Source organism: Plecotus auritus (assembly GCF_963455305.1).
Source record: "Plecotus auritus genome assembly, chromosome: 5".
Taxonomy (NCBI): Eukaryota; Metazoa; Chordata; class Mammalia; order Chiroptera; family Vespertilionidae; genus Plecotus; species Plecotus auritus.
The window spans coordinates 33,917,625-33,936,016 of record NC_137776.1 but is presented as its reverse complement, the minus strand read 5'-3'; the positions used below and the strand labels follow the sequence as shown (position 1 = coordinate 33,936,016).

At 50.1% G+C, this 18,392-nt stretch overlaps 1 protein-coding gene across 1 annotated transcript; it reads right to left on the bottom strand.

The window, feature by feature from the left end:
• Positions 1-226: 226 nt before the first annotated feature.
• On the bottom strand, positions 227-6,556 carry SNORC (secondary ossification center associated regulator of chondrocyte maturation; the record flags this gene model as incomplete). The annotated part of the gene is made up of 4 exons (XM_080669344.1): positions 6,440-6,556; positions 6,016-6,145; positions 446-628; positions 227-336 (listed from the first exon to the last, which is right to left on the bottom strand). The coding sequence occupies exons 1-4, from the start codon at positions 6,482-6,484 to the stop codon at positions 227-229; spliced, it is 468 nt and encodes a 155-aa protein (XP_080525470.1). The 5' UTR covers positions 6,485-6,556.
• Between the last annotated feature and the right edge of the window lie 11,836 nt (positions 6,557-18,392).

The following is an 18,392-nucleotide window of genomic DNA, read 5'->3' as shown; positions in this document are numbered from 1 at the left end:
GGCCTGGCCTCCCACTTGGGGCGGACAGGAGGGTGTTCTGCTCCGAGCGCCGGCCACACCCCGCTCCGCACCCCACGCTTGCACGCGCGGCTCCTACGGGCGCCCGGCCACGTGCACACAGGCGCACGTGTCACAAGTGCCGCCCGCCCCCGCCCGCCACACACTCACGCTCGGACACACGGAAGACACGGGCGCGCCCGGCAGGATCGCGGCCCCTTTATTCGCTTCAGGAGGCGGAAAACTTTCTCAGCGCGACGACCACGAGCGCCAGCACCACGCAGGTGGCCAGCAGGGCGGCGATGACGATAGCCGCGATGGCGCCGGGCCCCAGCGAGCCTGCAGGACAGAGGAGGTTCAGCCCGGCCTGGCCGGCCTCTGGCTCCCTGCCTTCCCCTCCTTCCCTCCCTTCCTGTTCCCCCTTCCGCAGCCTGGGGCTGCCTCGTACCGCTGCCGGGGTCCAGACGCTCCCGTGCAGTGCTGTCCTCGGGGCTGGGCGGGGCGGTGGGGGGCGGGGCGCCGGTGGCTGCGGGCTCCAGGGCCGGGCTGGTGCTCTCCACGGGGCCTTCTCCCGAGGGCAGGTCGGCCGGCTCGTTCCACAGGGTGGGCACAGGCTCCTGCGGGCCCTCGGCTGCAAGGCCAAGAACAGGCGCTGGGGCCCAGGCTGCCTCCAGGAATGTCTCCCCACGGGGAGGTGGCACTGTTCTCGGGGTCCTGGGGCTCAGCACTGCTCTAGCCTTCCCATGTCACAGGTGAGGCAACTGAGAGCCCTGCTTCTCCTTGGCCCTCACTTGGGTAAAGCCGTGCAGCCCACAGGACATGGGGTCCAGCACCCACATACGCCCATGTGTGTCTGAGACTCAAAGCCCTAGAGGCCTCTCTACCCCAAGGAACTAAGCCCAGCACATTACTGTCTCCAGACAGAACAGGCGGTGGTCTGTAAGGGAAACCCCAGGAAAGGTGGGTGTCCTCCTGCCCCATTCAAGCTGAGACTCAATAAGCACATCAGAGTCTGGGCAGCCCTTTCTGCAGGAGCCTTTCTTTGCTCACTAGCGGCCCGGTGCATGAAATTTGTACATGGGCCGGGGGTGGGAGGGGGGGTCCCTCAGCCCAGCCTGCACCCTCTCCAATTCGGGACCCCTTGGGGGATGTCCGACTGCCGGTTTAGGCCCCATCCCAGGAATCAGGCCTAAACTGGCAGTCAGATATCCCTCTCACAATCTGGGACTGTTGGCTCCTAACCACTTGCCTGCCTACCAGCCTGATCGCCGTCTAACCGCTCCCCTGCCGGCCTGATGGCCCCCAACTGCCCTCCCCTGCTGGCCTCATGGCCCCCACTGCCCTCCCCTGCCGGCCTCATGGCCCCCCAACTGCCTCTGCCTCGGCCCCCACCACCGTGGCTTTGTCCAGAAGGAAGTAGGACGGTAGGAAGATGTCCAGTCTCCAGGTCTAATTAGCATATTACCCTTTTATTAGTATAGATGGGTGGGGGTTAGCAAGGGTTTCGGGTACCCAGGGGCCCCAAAGAACTGAAGGGACAAGGCTGAGAGGTCTGTGTGATAACCCCAGCCTTATACCCTAGCTCGGCCCCAGGCAGTTCATGCCAATACCCACCCCTCCCCCTCCAAGGATCTTGGCCCCGAGGAGCCCCACAGCACCACCCCATTCCTGGGCCCATCCATCCTTCCTGAACAGGCGGCCCCAGCCACCCAGGAAAGTTCAAGACCAGGTTGGCAGGCAGGCTCCAGGCTCTCGCCATACCTGATCCTGACTGACCCAGGGATGCTCTGGGAAGATGCAAGGATAGTTCCGGGCCTTTCCTGCCAACAGTGCCCACCTGGGGCAAATCGTAAGGACACATCAACCGAGCCCAAATTCAGAGTCAGTTATAACATAACTGGGTTTTCAAAAATGTCAAAGTCATGAAAGGCCAAGGAAGATTGAGGAATTGTTCCAGATTCGAGACCAAGGACAGGTGACAGCTAAATGCAGTGTATGTTCTGGATGGGGCAGAGGGGCTGCTATAAAAGACGGTTCGGGTCCATTGGTGAAATCTGAGTAAGGCTGTGGTTTAGATAACAGTACTGCATCTGTGTTCATTTCCCAATATGGACATGTGAGAGAATCCCCTTGTTCTTGGGCATATTTAGGCGTAAAGGGCCATGTCTGCAACTTAACTCTCAAATGGTTCAGCATCCAGACAGATAGGCAGGTGAGTAGAGACAGGAAGAGCAAATATGGCAAAATGTTGGAAACTGGTGAATCTAAGTGCAGAATATACTGGTCATTGGATTATTCTTGCTACTTTTCTGTAAACTTAAAATCTTTTTCCAATAAAATTGTATAAGGCCCCCAGCCCTGCCCCTGCAGCCTCTCCCAGGCCCGGGCTGGCTCAGTTCAGAGGCTTGGTTTGCAGGCAGGAACCAACTGTCCCACTCCCCAAGGCTTGCCCAAGCTGGTGCCCCTTTTCAGAAAATGCTTCTGGCAGGGAGGCCTCCAGGGACAAAAGGCCCCAGCACCCATTGGTGTGGCGACAAGCGGGGCCCAAGGCTCACCTACAGCACTGGGTCTGCGGCCACCCTGGCCCCACCAACTGTGAAGTTATCCCTGTGAGGGGGACAAAGTGACCCTATCAGGCCTCCTTTGTCACTGTCTGGAAGGTCAGGGGCCTATAGCCTTGAAGCTGCCAGGGAAGGCACCAGGCCCCAGGTGGCTCCAAGCTCCAGGCATGCTGACCCCAGGCTCCTGGGGGCAGGGCAGAGAAAAGGCCTGAGAGTGCCCACTGCTTGGCAGACCCTGAGGTCTAGGGCTTGAAAAATGTCTGTCTCCCCAGATAAATGGAGAAACCACTGGCTCCCACTAGCTCCCCACATATCCAAGACAGGGCGGCAGGCAGGCACCGCCCTGTCCCACCACTGCTGGCCGAAGCTCACCTCTGACTGCTGGGCACCTGGCCAGGGATGCCACCACAGGGCTCCTGGGTACCTGGCCCAGCCAACCTGGGTGGCATCAGGGGAATCAACTCTGAGCTCAGAAGGAGGAGTGACAGACCCTATGGCCCTTAGGAGAGCAGGGGCTTACTCCCTGGAGCTAGCCACCCCTGCCCTTTGCCAGAGCCTAGGAGCCATCTCTGGGGAGAGTGAGCCCCCTGAGCAGGGCGGCTGGGCTGTGCACCCAGAACCTCTCCCTTTCTCTCCCCAGTGACCAGCCTCACTCTGCTGCTCCCCACAGAGGCCTGGCTCCTCCCTGTCGGACACACTGGCTCAGGCTGCCTCGTCCCTGCTAAAGGTACCCTCCTCCAGCCTCTTCTCCAAGACCAACCAGTCCCTGAGGCTCCAGGAGCTAAGCCTATGGGCTTCCAAATCCTGCTCCTTCATGCTCTCACCCAGGAACCGGGCAGACTGACTTCACCATCTGCTTTGCTTTCCCGACCTGAGAATCAGGGCCGGACCATGCCTCTCACAGCCACACAGTTAGTAACTATGCTGTCATCGTCCTCATCGGGATGCCTCCCTCTGGCATGAGCTACACGGCCGGACACAGGCCAGGCCGCTCCGTGTGCTCTGCCTGCTGCAGCGGACTCTCTCAGGAGACCCCCAAAGCTGCTCCAGGGCTCATCTGTGCCAAAGCAGCAGAGCCCCAGGGGCTAGCCAGCTCCCTGCCCACCCAGGCGGATGCCCCAGGGACAGCCTGCACTCAGCCCCCGCCCCCAGCAAAGGAGGCGCAGCTGCCAGGGAAGGGCCAGCTCACTTTCTTATCCTCATCTATATGCCTCTGTATTTTCTGTTTGCTGTCATATTAGGGGAAAATAAGGTTTAAAGGCAATAACCCACACTCCCACCCAGCACCCCCAAGCAGACATCAGGAGTGTGCCAGCAACAGCCCTGTCTGAGCAGGGGTGAAGGAATGCCAGGCAGGGGACCAGCATGGCAAAGGCACAGAGAGGGAACCCGTGGGCCTGTAAGGAGAGCTGTGCGTCAGCCACAGTGATGTGAAGGCCCAAACTGCAAGGAGCAGAGTAAACAAGGTTCTGTGACTTCGTGCTCTGACCAAGGAAACCAGGAGGCGTGGGGCCTCGTGACACAGGCCTGGGCACTGTGGGCTCTCCCCCAGCCCCACCGCCCCAATCGCCCTGCCTTTCGGTAAATAAGTTTGTTTAGTGCTCACTCTGACCACAGGGCCCCGAGGCCAGGCGCCCGTGCTCACAGACGGCCTTTGTACGGCCATGAAGGGCCTTTTCATGCCTGCCCTGGCCTCCCGCCCGCTCAACCTGGCCTGCTCCCCTTGCCCCAGTAGCTGTGGCCACAGGCGACCAGTGGGGAGGGCAGCAGGCCGCTCCTTCCAGGGTCCCCCACCCACCGAGCAGCGGGCAGTGGGCTGCTGGGCCTGGTACACACCTCCCAGAGTGGAAGGAAGGACAGCTAGCCAGAACCCCAAGAGGAGTTGGCCTGTCCCTCTTGGTAGGACATGTGGAAGAAGGTGAGGCCACGTGAGATCCCGGTGACGCTAAACATGAGGCTGTCCCCTCAAGCATTCCTGTGGTGGAGGACGAAGCCCACCCACCCAGGCTGTGGACGCACAGTGTGACCCATGCTTCTGGCCGGCAGCCTGGGCCGGGAGAATTGGCTACATGGAGTGCAGGAAACTGGACAAGAGCGCCCCAGGCGGCCCCAGACCCACCAGTGGGAGAAGCATTTCATTGGGGTGGGGTATAGAGTCTGCAAGAATATCCAGACAATGGAAGATGCCACTTGGCACTTTAGGTCACTTCCCCAATTCCTGGGCACCTCTCCCACCAAAAGGGAATGAGGTGCAAAGGGGTGCTTCTGCCCCGAGACCACCCTGCACCCAGTGGAGGGGCTGGGGACGTCTATATGTGGTCAGTGACAGGAACTAAGCATCCCCTGGTGCCTGGCCCATCCTGAAAGCTGGTGTCTGAATGTGGTAGGCCTGCTATCCCCTGAGGGAGGCAGAGGCACCGTGGCTGTCACCCTGTACAGATAAGGAGGGACCAAGGCTGAGGAAGAGCCAGGAGGGGCTGGAAGCAAAGCCAGGCTGCTAGCTTCTTCCTAGGGCGTCTGAGGCTCCTCACCATCACCCGGGACTCCCCCGTGTGTGCCTGAGAATGGGGCCGTCCCACAGGCGGCTCTCCCCAGGGCCCTGCTCACTCACCTGCTCTCCAGTTGCCTCCCCAACAGACCCATGGACTTTCCCCCAGAGTCCACGCTGCAGGGAGGGTCTCTGGCCCCAGGATCCTCACCCAGGGCTCTGAAACACTGTTCTCTGGCTACGTTGTGGCCAGCAGAGATCACTTTCTTCCAGGAGAAATACCACCCGGAACCCAGGTGTGCCTTTCCTTTCAGGCTTTGAAGCCATCCTGGGCCAGCCCAGCTCGGGGCCCCACAGCCATGCCCAGCTGGGGCTGAGGTCTGAGAGCCTGCTGCCCAAGCCTGTCGTGACTCTCCTTCTCTCTGGACACCAGACACAGATGTTTTGGCCTCCATGCAGAGCCTAAGTCCCACGTCCTCAGGTTTTCTGAGGAGTCTCCGGCCATGCACTCCCCCTGAACTATTTCCTGATACAGGTCTAGCACCTGGGGCTTCGCTCTTGAAAGACGTCTCAGAAAACCAGCAGGGAGAGGCATGCAGGGTTTGAAAAGTAAACGGCAGGGTCCGGGTCTTCTGTCCAGGGGCCCGGGGGGGTCTGGCTTCTCAGCCACTTGCCCTGGGCCTGGTGCACCCTCCTCACTCCTAGACCTGGGAGCCTTCAGATTTTAGGTACAGGAGTAATCCCCTGTCCCCCAAGCAGCTAACGTTCCTGGCCCTGCTTCAGAGCCATCGTCCGTGGCTGCCAGTTCCCAACTGCGGCCATCTGTCTCATAGGAGCCTCCGCTGAATCGCCCCAGAGGCTGCCCCATTTGCTGTGCAGGACATCTGCCCTCTGGGCACTGGGGAACCTGGCCCAAGGTGATTCTTGGCCCTGGAGGCTTCTGGCAGCAGAGCCAGGGAGCACCCTTACCTGTGAGCACCGCAGGGGCTAGGACCCCGAAGAGGAGCAGTAGCGCCATGCGCAGGGTCAGACAGAATGCCATCCTGGGCCGAGTGTGTGTGGCCAGCAAGCGGGATGCACCGAGGACTGAGCTGGTTAACTTCAGGGCAGCGGGAAAGAGGTATCAAAGGGCTGGGAAGGGTTTTCATCAATGCAAACTCTGTCCTCCTGGGACACCGTGCCCGCCCCCCATGCATGCCAATACACACACACACACACACACACACACACACACACACACACACAGCAGAGCTAACAGAACAGACCGCTTTCCTGAATTCTAGAGCAGCCCCACCCTTGGAGGGGAAAGAGGAAATTGCACCCTTTCTCTCTCTCTTTCTATCTCCCTCTCCCCCCTCCCCCCCCCCTTTCTCTCTCTCTCTTTCTCTCTCACCTCCATGTGCAAAGACTTGCCCAGGGAACTGGAAAATGCAGACATCTTGGGCACTCTGTTTCAGTGGGTTGTTTTTGGGCCCAGGAATCAGTGCCCAGGGCTGAGCGAGGAGACTCGCCCTGGGCTGTCAGCACTGAGCAGCAGGCTCTGCTCACTTTCAGGCTCTGGATGCCCGGCTGGGAGCGGGCTTGTTAAGGAAGCACAGCACTTTTAGGCAGTTTCAATCCAAACCCTCTGTCTGCGCTCATATCCTTCCAGAAAAGCCCATGTCATTAAATGTCCTTGTCTTGCTCTCTGCTCTCCCAGGTGCCTGGACTTGAAATGCCACCTAAATGCTCATAATGTGTTGGGGCCAAGTCTGGCCCCATGGCCCACTGCCTTGCTGATAGCATCACGGGTGTCTAATAAGCATCTCTAACTTAACATGTCCGACACACGCCTTCGCTGCCCTGCCTTCCCAGCCCTGCTCACCAGGGAGCAGCCCCCACCTTTCAGATATCCTAGCCACACAATTAAAAGTCACCAAAAGTCATTCTTTTTTATCTTATTACCCTTGCCCCCCTCTAATAGCTCAGAAAATACTGCCATCACCCTCCTACCTCACACCCTTCCTGGTTTCCCACTACTCTTAGAACAAAAAGTCACCCTATGGGCTTGCCTTGGCCCTGCTCCCCTCCCCCACCTGCTCAAGCTTGATCCTGCCTCCCCTCTCCCAGAAAGCAGCCCCTCAGTTGGCTCCCTTCTCATCATTACTCCGGTCTCAGTTCTGATCAGTTAACCTCTGATCCACTCACATTACTTTAATTTATTAAAACTTATATTTACATTAAAATCTCTTGGTTTTTGTTTTATTGTTTTCAGTTTTTGTGAGGACTAACGTACTGTGAAGTATACAAATCTTATGTTTACAACTTGATAAACTTTTATACAGATACTAGAGGCCCGATGCATGAAATTTGTGCAAAGGGCTCAGCCTTCACAGCTGCGGTGGCTTGCCTGGGCCCTTGCAGCCCCGGCTTTGTCTGGAAGGTCATCTGTCTGGAAGGACATCCGGAAGGTCGTTCGGCTGTCCAGTCTAATTAGCATATTATGCTTTTATTATAATAGATACATACACCTATGTAAACATTACCCCTCCCCATCACCAGTCAGTACCCCCAAAGTGCCATTCTATCTTCTATCACCATAGATTCGTCTTGTCTACACTTGAACTTCAAATAAATAGTACCCTTTCTGTGAAATTCATCCACATTGTTGCATGCGGCAATAGCCCATTCATTCTTTATATATATATATATATATATATATATATATATATATATATATATTTGATATTTTACAGAGAGGAAGGGAGAGGGATAGAGAGCTAGAAACATCAATGAGAGAGAAACATTGATCAGCTGCCTCCTGCACACCTCCCACTGGGGATGTGCCCGCAACCAATGTACATGCCCTTGACCAGAATCGAACCCAGGACCCTTCAGTCCGCAGACCGACGCTCTATCCACTGAGCCAAACCGGTTTCGGCAATAGCCCATTCATTTTTGTTGCTGAATATGCCACAACTTATCCATTCCTTTATCCATTTCATCCATTTATCTATGTCCATTTGGGTTATTTCTGGGTGTGAACTTTTATGAATACAGCGCCTATGACTGTTCTTGCACATGTCTTCTGGTGAACATGTGCACTAACTCTAAGGGTCAGAGGGTAGATAGTGTTTAGGTTCTGTAGATGCTGCCCAGCAGTTTTCCAGTGTTTGTTCTCATTTACACTCTCATCAGCAGTTGCCCTACATCCTCACCATATCCTGGTGTTGCCTGTCTTTTCATTACTAGTCGCCTGCTGGGTATGTAGTGGTGTCTCATTGCGGTTGTATTTCCATGACTAATAAAGTTGAGCAGTTTTCCATATTTATTGAGCACAGGACTATCCTCTTTTGTGAAGGGTCTGCTCAATTATTTTTGCCTCCATACTTACGGGGTGGTCTTTTTAGGGTTTTTTGTGTGTGTTCCAGATAAAAAAAACATGTCAGATATATGTAATAGCGTCTCTAGATGAAGTGTTCATAAATTGTCTGTGCCCACCCTGTAAGTCCCAATACAGCAGGGACTGTTGTGTTCACCAGTGCATTTCCCGGACCTAGCCCCGTCCCAGCACCTAGCAGGGACTTAATATTTGAATTTAGTCAGCTGGGATTTGGGGGACAGATTTAACCGTGAGCATCTTCTGTTCACTCATTTGTGCTGCTTGATTGCTGTGTCCCATCTTCATCTTTCTGTACCCTGCAATGTAATGTAGCAACGTAAGTACCGTCAGACCCCCAAATCACACTTCTGAGGCCTTCCTGCCAGCATTTGCCCATGGGCAGCACTGCAGGGAGATAGAGGTGGGAGGGGAGAAGTGGCTTCCTGCTGCTTCAGATTTCTGACAGCATCCCTGGCAGCAGCAGGAGCACTGGCTACAGGAACACTGATGGCTCAGATGGAAGTGGCTGCAAGGAGAGAAGGCTGCAAGTGCAGGCTCCTGGATCCCCAACCTTAGCAGCCTTACTGGACAGTGCTCCAGCCTCTGAGCAATTTTTCTGCGCCTCCAGCCCAGGCTGGTTGTCAACCTCCAAGTCACAGTTACCATTAGATAAGGAACCTTGCCTTCTGTCTCTTGCTCTATTACCCCTTCAGGCATCCTTATAAGAAATCCCCGTGTTAAATCTCTTCTGCTTGAAATACCTGCAGGGGACTGTTTCCTGTGAGAGCTGTAACACATGGCCCACTGTGTGTTAGGACTCGGTTGTTTAGCATGAAGTGCCTATTGAACACAAGGCTTACAGGACCAGGTAGATGCTGCACTTGATAGTTACGGAAGGGATGATGACAGTAAGTAAACTGGCTAATTTTTACTGTGCTGGGTGTTCACAGAAAGGATAATTTCAAGGATTTGAATTCTAAGGTCAGGGCATGATCAGAGAACTAGAGCATTTATGTGTTAGTCTTTTAAAAGAATCTCTCATTTCTTATAGATATGGGCATAAGGTCAGGACCAAAATATGCATGGGTTGCAGAATTATAATAATCTTAAATTGAATTCATAGCCATGCCAATTCTCTTAGCTGACATTCATGGCATTGACTGGGAAGGAGTGAGACCTTGAGGTCTGATTGAGGATCCCTGGGTAGACTCACACAAATCCCCAGGCAGAGGGCTCTTCTCCAGTGTGAAGACAGTGCCTTTTCTTGTCTGAATAATAAATAACCTCACCTGTTAAGTACCCTTTCAAGAGGATGCCTATTCTCAACACCCACCCTGACAACACCCTCATTGTCCCCATACCCATAACTAGAACTACGGAAAACAGGTACAGAGTTTGAGACAGGAGGAAATCAGTACACACTAAAACAATTGCTAATTATTCCAGCAATAAATTAATAACTAAATACTAAATAAGATTTTGCTAATTTATAATAATAAAACCTGGAAAATATGTGTGGAATAAATTCTAAGGTATTGGACTAAATGGATAGGATGTGAGGGATCTTAGATCAGGTCACATGTATTGGTGTGTTTAGCAGAGATTCTGAACTCAATGTTTAGCTCAAACATCTAGAGGTAGCTCTAACATCTTGACTAAAACCAAACTCAATAGTAGCCTGGATTCAATGAGATTGAGAAGTCTGATGTCTGAAGAGGAGGGAAGCCAAAGACTTAGAAGGGATGTTGGAGTGGATTTATGGTGACACACATTCTCCACCCGTGACTCCCTCATTGAGGCGCTGAGAGATGTGCAGGGAAGGCGACTAGCATCTTTAAAAAGTTGTGTGGTGTGTGTTCCCCACAGGCCAAGGCTGACGACGACAGGATGACTGACTTCAATGGAAATCAGATGGATATTAACACTGCAATGAGTGTCACACACAGTGTGTCCACAAGAATGTTTTGACCTCCAGGAATAAAACAGATGGGCGACCTGCTGATGTGTTACTTGCTATTCAAACATGGAGAGGGGAGTGGAAGCCTGCACTTACTGCAGTGAGCAGAGCACCAACCTCTTGCCGAGTTCCCAGACCCAGACAATCTGGACAGAAAGGAAGGCAGCTTCTCAGTAAGACAGGACTCTGCACGGTGGCCACAAGTATAAATAGTCTTCCCCAAAAGTGCTGGCAGCCACAGACCAGGGCCACTGTGCCCCAGAGAAGGGAAATCTTCAAGGATTGCTGGACACGGGCTATGTGGACACTAATCTCTGGGACCCAAATGCCACTGTTCACCAGAGTGACAGTTTATGAGAGTCATGTGGTAGATACGAGTTTTGGCCTGAATCACTATCAGTGGATGAGAAGGGAGGGAGAGGGAGGGTACCCAAGGGCAAGAGTGGGCAGCTGAGACAGCATCCTGGGGAGGTGGAGCATGTGTGAGCCAAGGTGCCAGGCCCAGTGCATGTTTCATCCTTCCATCAGATTTTGTTTATAAAGACAAATTTGAGACAAAATTAAGAATTTTAAGATAGCAAATTGTATTTCAAATAATTAATAAACCACACTAAAGAGCAAATAATAGCAATGTACTCTCAGAATTAGACAAAAAGTCTAAATTAAAGAAATTACTACATGATTAACCTTGTACATACAGGGTGGGCAAAAGTAGGTTTACAGTTGTTCATATGGAAGGTAATACAATAATCACTAAATAATAACACAAGAATAAACTTTCACATACTGACAACTGTAAACCTACTTTTGCCCATCCTGTATTTTTGTAATGTTGGAGGTGAATCTTTAGAGTAAATAAATATTGAATTCTACCTAGAAAGACTTTTTCACAGTAGTATGGGTTAATAATTATGAGACCACATTGGAATATTCTAGAATTGAGCAAATAAGGAAATACACTGAAGATAATAGGAGTCAGTGTCTCATTGTTGGAAGAATTACAAATATGGAAAGGAGGAAGATCAGAATGGATCCTGTATATTGGAATTGAAGATATTAGTAAGAACTCATTGAATGTAAAGTTATGACATGTAGATACACAGGTGTATGCATGTACACACACACACACACACACACACACACACTGCCTATCTGTGGAGACACCCCAGTAGCAATAAGCATGACCAGTGCCCAGATTTTGGTCTGGATACCATTCCCCACAAAAAGGAACCACAGCTCCTCAGAGAAATGGTTTCCAAATCTGGAAAAGTAGATGAGGAACCTAACATATCTCTTGTCAATGTAAGGAAGTGCTCAGAGAATGACAGGGATATAGCAAAAGAACATAGAAGCCAATCGGAAGGGCTCATAAATGGATAGTGTGCATGAAAAAGAGAATCAGACTGTAACCTATACACAGTGTGTTTATGATTGTACATGGGTGTGTATGTATGGGAAGTTCATCGTTACAGAATGCTAATAAATGTGAAGGGAAAGCTTGGCAAACATTAATTGTTCAAGAATCACCAATGGCTGCTAAACCAGTGGGTGAAAGACTGATGAGGATCTTAGTCTGCAGGTATCCCATAAAGAGGAAAATCAGTATAGCACAGAAACCTGGCAGACAGCACCTTAACCAAGGGACTAAAGCAGCCGTGGGCAAACTACGGCCCCACAGGCCGGATCCGGCTATTCTATCCAGTTCTCTTGCTCTCCCCTCCACTCCTTTACTTTGAATTTATATTAGTTCACACAAACACTCCATCCATGCTTTTGTTCCGGCCCTCCGGTCCAGTTTAAGAACCCACTGTGGCTGAAACTGGTTTGGCTCAGTGGATAGAGCGTCGGCCTGCGGACTGAAGGGTCCCGGGTTTGATTCCGGTCAAGGGCATGTACCTTGGTTGCGGGCACATCCCCAGTGGGAGGTGTGCAGGAGGCAGCTGATCGATGTTTCTCTCTCATCGATGTTTCTAGCTCTCTGTCCCTCTCCTTTCCTCTCTGTAAAATATCAATAAAATATATTAAAAAAAAAAAAAAAAAAGAACCCACTGTGGCCCTCGAGTCAAAAAGTTTGCCCACCCTTGGACTAAAATGACCATCGCCAGTAATGGTCCAACTCACCCACACGTGCTCCTGATACACACTGAGGACATCACATCAGTGTTGTAGCATTCCTGCCCAACTACGTAACCTCAATCAGATCATGAGAAAACACCAAACTGCAGGCATTCTACAAAATAATTGTTCTGCACCCTTAAAATATGTCAAGATATGATGCCCTAGCCAGTTTGGCTCAGTGGATAGAGCGTCGGCCTGCAGACTGAAGGGTCCCAGGTTCGATTCCAGTAAAAGGCACATGCCCGGGTTGCAGGCTCAATCCCCAGTGGGGGGCGTGCAGAAGGCAGCCAATCAATGATTCTCTCTCATCATTGATGTTTCTATCTCTGTCTCCCTCTTCCTTCCTCTCTGAAATCAATAAAAATATTAAAAAAAAACACAAAACAAAACATGTCAAGATATGAACGGCAAAGCCAGACAGAGGAACTGTTCCAGATCAGAGGAGACCCAAGAAACATGACAACTAAATGCAGCGAGTGATTGTGGACAGCATTCTGCTCCTGGTGGTTTTCCTTATAAAAGACGTTAGCAGCCGAAACCGGTTTGGCTCAGTGGATAGAGCGTCAGCCTGCAGACTGAGGGTCCCGGGTTCGATTCCGGTCAAGGGCATGTACCTTGGTTGTGGGCACATCTCCAGTGGGAGGTGTGCAGGAGGCAAGCTGATCGATGTTTCTCTCTCATCGATGTTTCTCTCTCATCGATGTTTCTAACTCTCTATCCCTCTCCCTTCCTCTCTGTAAAAAATCAATAAAATATATTTAAAAATAAATAAATAAATAAATAAATAAATAAAAGACATTAGCAGGACAATTGGTGAAATAGAAAAGCCTGAATATTAATAGTATGGATCACTGATTTCCTAATTTTAATCACTGTCCTGTGGTTATGTAAAAATGTCCTTGTTTCAAGGTTCACACTCGGATAAGGGATATAACGTCTGCAGCTATTAAGAGGCATCGATGTTAGCAATTGTAAGATCTGGGAGAACATTATGTGGGAGTTCTTGCTATAGTTCTGGCAATTTTTCTTTTAAAAAAGGCTGAAATTACTCAAAATACGAGTCCCCCCAACCCCCCGAATGAGTCACAACTTTTCAATGACGAAGGAAGTAATAGACCTAAGTGGCAATCATCAATGAATGTTACAAAAAGCTACATGCAAGATCGACAGGACTTTTCTAATGGGGTGAATCAACTAACAGCAACGTAACTGATGATGAATTTAATTTAAGTAAAAATGGGACAACCAGACAGTACTGCCAGCCAGTGACCATTGTGTGCAGCAGGGTGTACACCACACCACCGATTAGTATTCTTGGAGGGGAGGGGAGAACCTGAATTTAGTCAAGCCTTTAGATCTGACCAAGTACAGAAAATGTGGGAAGGTGAACAAAGCAATACCATAAAGATGCTCCCTGCTGAATCCAGAATATGGGATGTTCTGTGGATAAATGATCCTATCAACTTTTTCTCTTTCTAAGGGGGAACTGGTGGTGTCTGTTTCATGATGGACTGGCCTACCTAAAGCTTAATTTCATGCTTCCAGAGAAAGTCAGAAAACCATGTGAGTGTCTCTGTTCCCTACATGAGCTCACCATGCTTACATTTTGACTGGGGTCTGCTTAAGTAGAACTTCAAAGGGTACTTGTCAAGCATCAGCAAGGACCACACTGAAAAACCGAGTGTCAGCAGGATCTCACAAGGGTGGGCAGGTGCCCACATGGAACACACCAACACTCAGGTGGCAGAAGCTAAAGGAAACCTCGGAGGTCAGCTAGGCCGCTGGTTCCCCATTCTGGCTCTCCATTTAGAATTACTTAAGCCACTTAAAAATAATCTCATGCTGGAATTGCCCCAAATTAGACTCTGAAACATGGAGCTCAGGGATTGATTTTTGTTTCAAGTTCCTCAGATGATCTGGGCCAACCCCCTCACCTGACAGGCAAGCAAACTGAGGCCAAGACAGGACAGGAAGGACTGGTTAATATTGAGGTTGGCAGTATTGTCCCATCTCCTGGAACCCTGAGGGATACGTCTTTGCACTAATTTTAAGACATCTAAGAGGAAGAGCATCCCTATTTAATATGCTCTACTGTACCTATACTTGCTCCCACAAGCTCTCTTCTCCCCTGTGAAATAGTCTACAAATGGAATTTATCAAGCTTTTATGTGCTGGACATGGCACGATGCAATTACATTTTAAATTACTGAACAAAACTACCTGGTAGTTCCCATTTCACAGATGGGGAAACAAGTACTTGCCTAAAGTAGGTGGGACCAACATTCAAATCTGACAGCTGGACTCCAGGGCCTCCACTCAAACACCACTCACAGGGTTACTCCACAGGGAACCTTAAAAACACACACCAAAAGCCTAGATTCTGTGTAGAATTGGGAGATGCTAGACACAGCAAGGCTAGGCCCTTGGGAATGGCTCTGGGTTCCTGGCTCTGTGCAAGAATGGAAACCAGAGCCTGTTCTGAGCCCCTCATGGAAAAGCCAGGGGTACTCAGTCCACAGGCCAAATCGGGGTGCCCGCTAAGATTCCTTTCCCATGGTCACTGTGCACAAACTTACCTCTCCCAAACTTCTCCCATCTCAAAACAAGACTAGAATGTGACTGTAGAATCAGGACCACAGTGAAATTTGGGGTAGCAAAGCACTCAAGCAAAACCCCCCCCAGACTTCCAGACTTTCCTACAACTAATTGTAGCTGTATCTCTACACCTGGCTAACAAGCGTTAAGAGTCGGGTAGGGTTCCCAAAAAAAGCTCCTTAAAGGGGGCTGACTGAGCAGAGTTGTGCTCCCTTTGCCTCGTCCCCCTCTTCTCCTGTCTGGAATATGAGCATGATCATTGGTGCTCTAGCAGTCACCTGGGACCATGAGTGACCTTGAGGATGGAAGCCACAAGAGGACAGTGATCAGAAAGAAGCTGGATCCCTAACTGACCTCCGGATTTCACTTGAGAAAGTATTTTGGTTAAGTCATTGCTACTCTGTCTTTTATTATATGCAACCAAACCTACTACTGACCCACAGACCATTTTAAGGACCGTTTCTCATGCTAAAAGAAGTCACAGGAAAAAGCAATGTACTGTTAGGGGAAACTAATCCATCACACCTGCATTTGGGGGGACAAGTAAACAATCTTTAGGACATAATGTCTCTGTGTCGGAAGACTGCCTAGACTGAACTGAGTGTTGAGGTGATCCTGAGTTCCACCCCTAATGTCATCATCTTGCTAGCAATGAAGGGAGGTAATGCCAGCTCTTAGGCCACAGGGCAGCCATCAGGGAACAAGCCCGCTTCTCTCATTCCCCTGCATCAATGTGCCCCTTCTCCCATGCAGTGAACCATGGCTACGGTTGTTTCTTTAGTTGCAACGTTCTCACTAATAATCCCTGGAGGCAAAGTCTCCTCTTGAAGGCTAGGGTTCCCAGTTTGGAAGTGATGCTACCAAAAGCTGCATAGGTTCCTCACACTCAGGGAATCCAGCAACATCAATAAGCTGAACATTACACATCTATCTAGCTGCTTCCAGGTGTCCGGCTTCCCATGTCCCAGCAGCCACAGCAGGACCAAAGCCATCATCCAGAGATGAGCCCCTTCCTTTTTGTTCCAAGAAACTCATCAATGAAGCCAACTTCCATCTGTGCTAGTGGTGGTTGTGCCTTTTTGTTTAGAATGTGTGTGGCTCAGTTGGTTAGAGCAGTGGTCGGCAAACCGCGGCTCGCGAGCCACATGCAGCTTGCAAGCCACGGTTTGCCGCTCTGTTGACTAATGAGTTTGCCGACCACTGGGTTAGAGCATCATCCTGATTCACCAAGGCTGTGGGTTTGGTTCCCAGTCAGGGCATATACAAGAAGCAATCAATGAATGATGCATAAAGAAGTGGAACAAATCAATGTTTCTCTCTCTCAAAAATCAATAAAAATTATAGAATGTGCATGCCTGCTATTCTTTTGGGAAAGTTCTATTTTCCATAGTGGACACACAGGAAAAAGAGGTTCATTTCACAGTAGCACATCTGTGTAATCAGTCATACACAGTCTTCCTAATTTTTATTAATAGTGGAGAAAGGAGCATTTTGTAAAAAATAAATTTTAATTCCTCTACCTGATCAACTTTAATGTATTTAAAATACCCACTATATTATATATTTATAAAATGGTTCCCCTAAGAGAAATTCATGATCTATAATAATAAAAGCATAATATGCTAATTAGACCGGACGTCCTTCTGGATGACCATCCAGATGAAGCTGGGGCTACGAGGGAAGCCCGGGTCCCGGGTGCCTGCCAGTGGCTGGAGGGAAGCCCGGGTCCCAGGTGCCAGAGGGAAGCCAGTGCCAGCAGCTGGGGGGAAGGAAGGCCTGCATTCTTGCACGAGTTTCGTGCATTGGGCCTCTAGTATAAAATAACGCCAGAGATACTAATATCTACCCCATTAAAAAAATAAATAAGCCCTCAACTTAGGGCCAATGGAAAAAGTTCAAGTTCCTTGATGTCTATGCATAAACTCATTTTATACAGTTGTTTCTCCCAAATGGCCACAACAGTCTCTCCATTCCACACGCACATCTATAATATGACCTTAGCACTTCTTCCATTGAGGCAGGTGGGATGTTCCCAGTCCCTGATAACTGAGTGAGCTTGCGTCACAGAAGTGAACTATGTGACTTCTGCCTGGTTCTCTGAGGGAAGTCAACTGCCATAAAGAAGCCTGTCTACCTTGAAGCTGCCGTGCTAGAGAGGACATGGAGTTCCTTCAGCCATAACTCAATCAAGTTCCCACACAACAGCCAGCATCAACTGCCAGTCACACAGTGAGCCATGTTGGCCAGCCAACCTAACCGGGCCTTCCTACGCCTGCAGCCCAGCAGACATCTGAGCATGCCAGAGGAGACGACACAGAACTGCCCAGCTGAGCCTTCCCCAAGTCCCGACTCACAAAACTACCAACAAAACGAAGGGGCTGCTGTAAGCCAGCCTGGGGTGATTTGTTATGCAGCGACAGTAACCAGAGCCCCGACTATCTTGGATAAAGTCTCCATAATTAGAACTATTTTATCTGGGTATGTTTTAAAAATCTCTTAAGTTAAAATAACTAAAAGCAAACAGTGTACAAAACAAATACTTTAACTCTCAGAAAGAGTTCAGAAATTTACAGAAAGATTTCAGAAAATTTGCAAATACGTTTATAGAAAGGATTAGGAATATGGCAGCTGGAAGTGAGAGTGAGCAAATCAGAATGTGAAAGAGAGAGAACTGAAAGAAACTCCTAGGGAAGAACAATTTCTTTCCACCAAGTGGGAAATTCCACAGGTAGGAGCTAGGCAAATGGAATGTTCCATGACTAAAACGACTTTGTCCCTTCTAATCTGCCTCCCCCACCCCTTATTTATTCCCTGAACAAGCATACAGCAGAGTCTGGTTTGGAAGGTGTGGGCAGGGCCGAGGAGCAGACATCCACGGAGCAGCAGAAGGGACATACAGAGGAAGAAAAGCCCTTTGGTCAAACTTACCCATGTTTATCCTGACCCCTACATTTTCAAGTCAAGAACCAGCCAGTGTTTCACAGCCTGGCAGAGAAAGCTCCGGCTGCCTCCACGTCTTCGGTGCTCACGCGAGCACCGAAGTTTTTCCATGGCACCAAGAGAAGGATTTTGTGCAAAGCGCAGCCTCGACAAGGCGAGAGAATACTACCAGCTTTTATTTAAGTTCTTTTTTATTTTCCTCCACACTGGCAAAAGTTCCGAGGGAGCTTAAAGTTTTGTAAACATTTTAACTATTCTTCTTCCCCACCCACACCCCCCACTTTTGAATTTACAAAGCAAAGGAGAGCAGGAGTCTCAATTTTAAATGGTTCCCCATCTCCTCATGCTATTTGATCCAAAAACTATATACAAGTT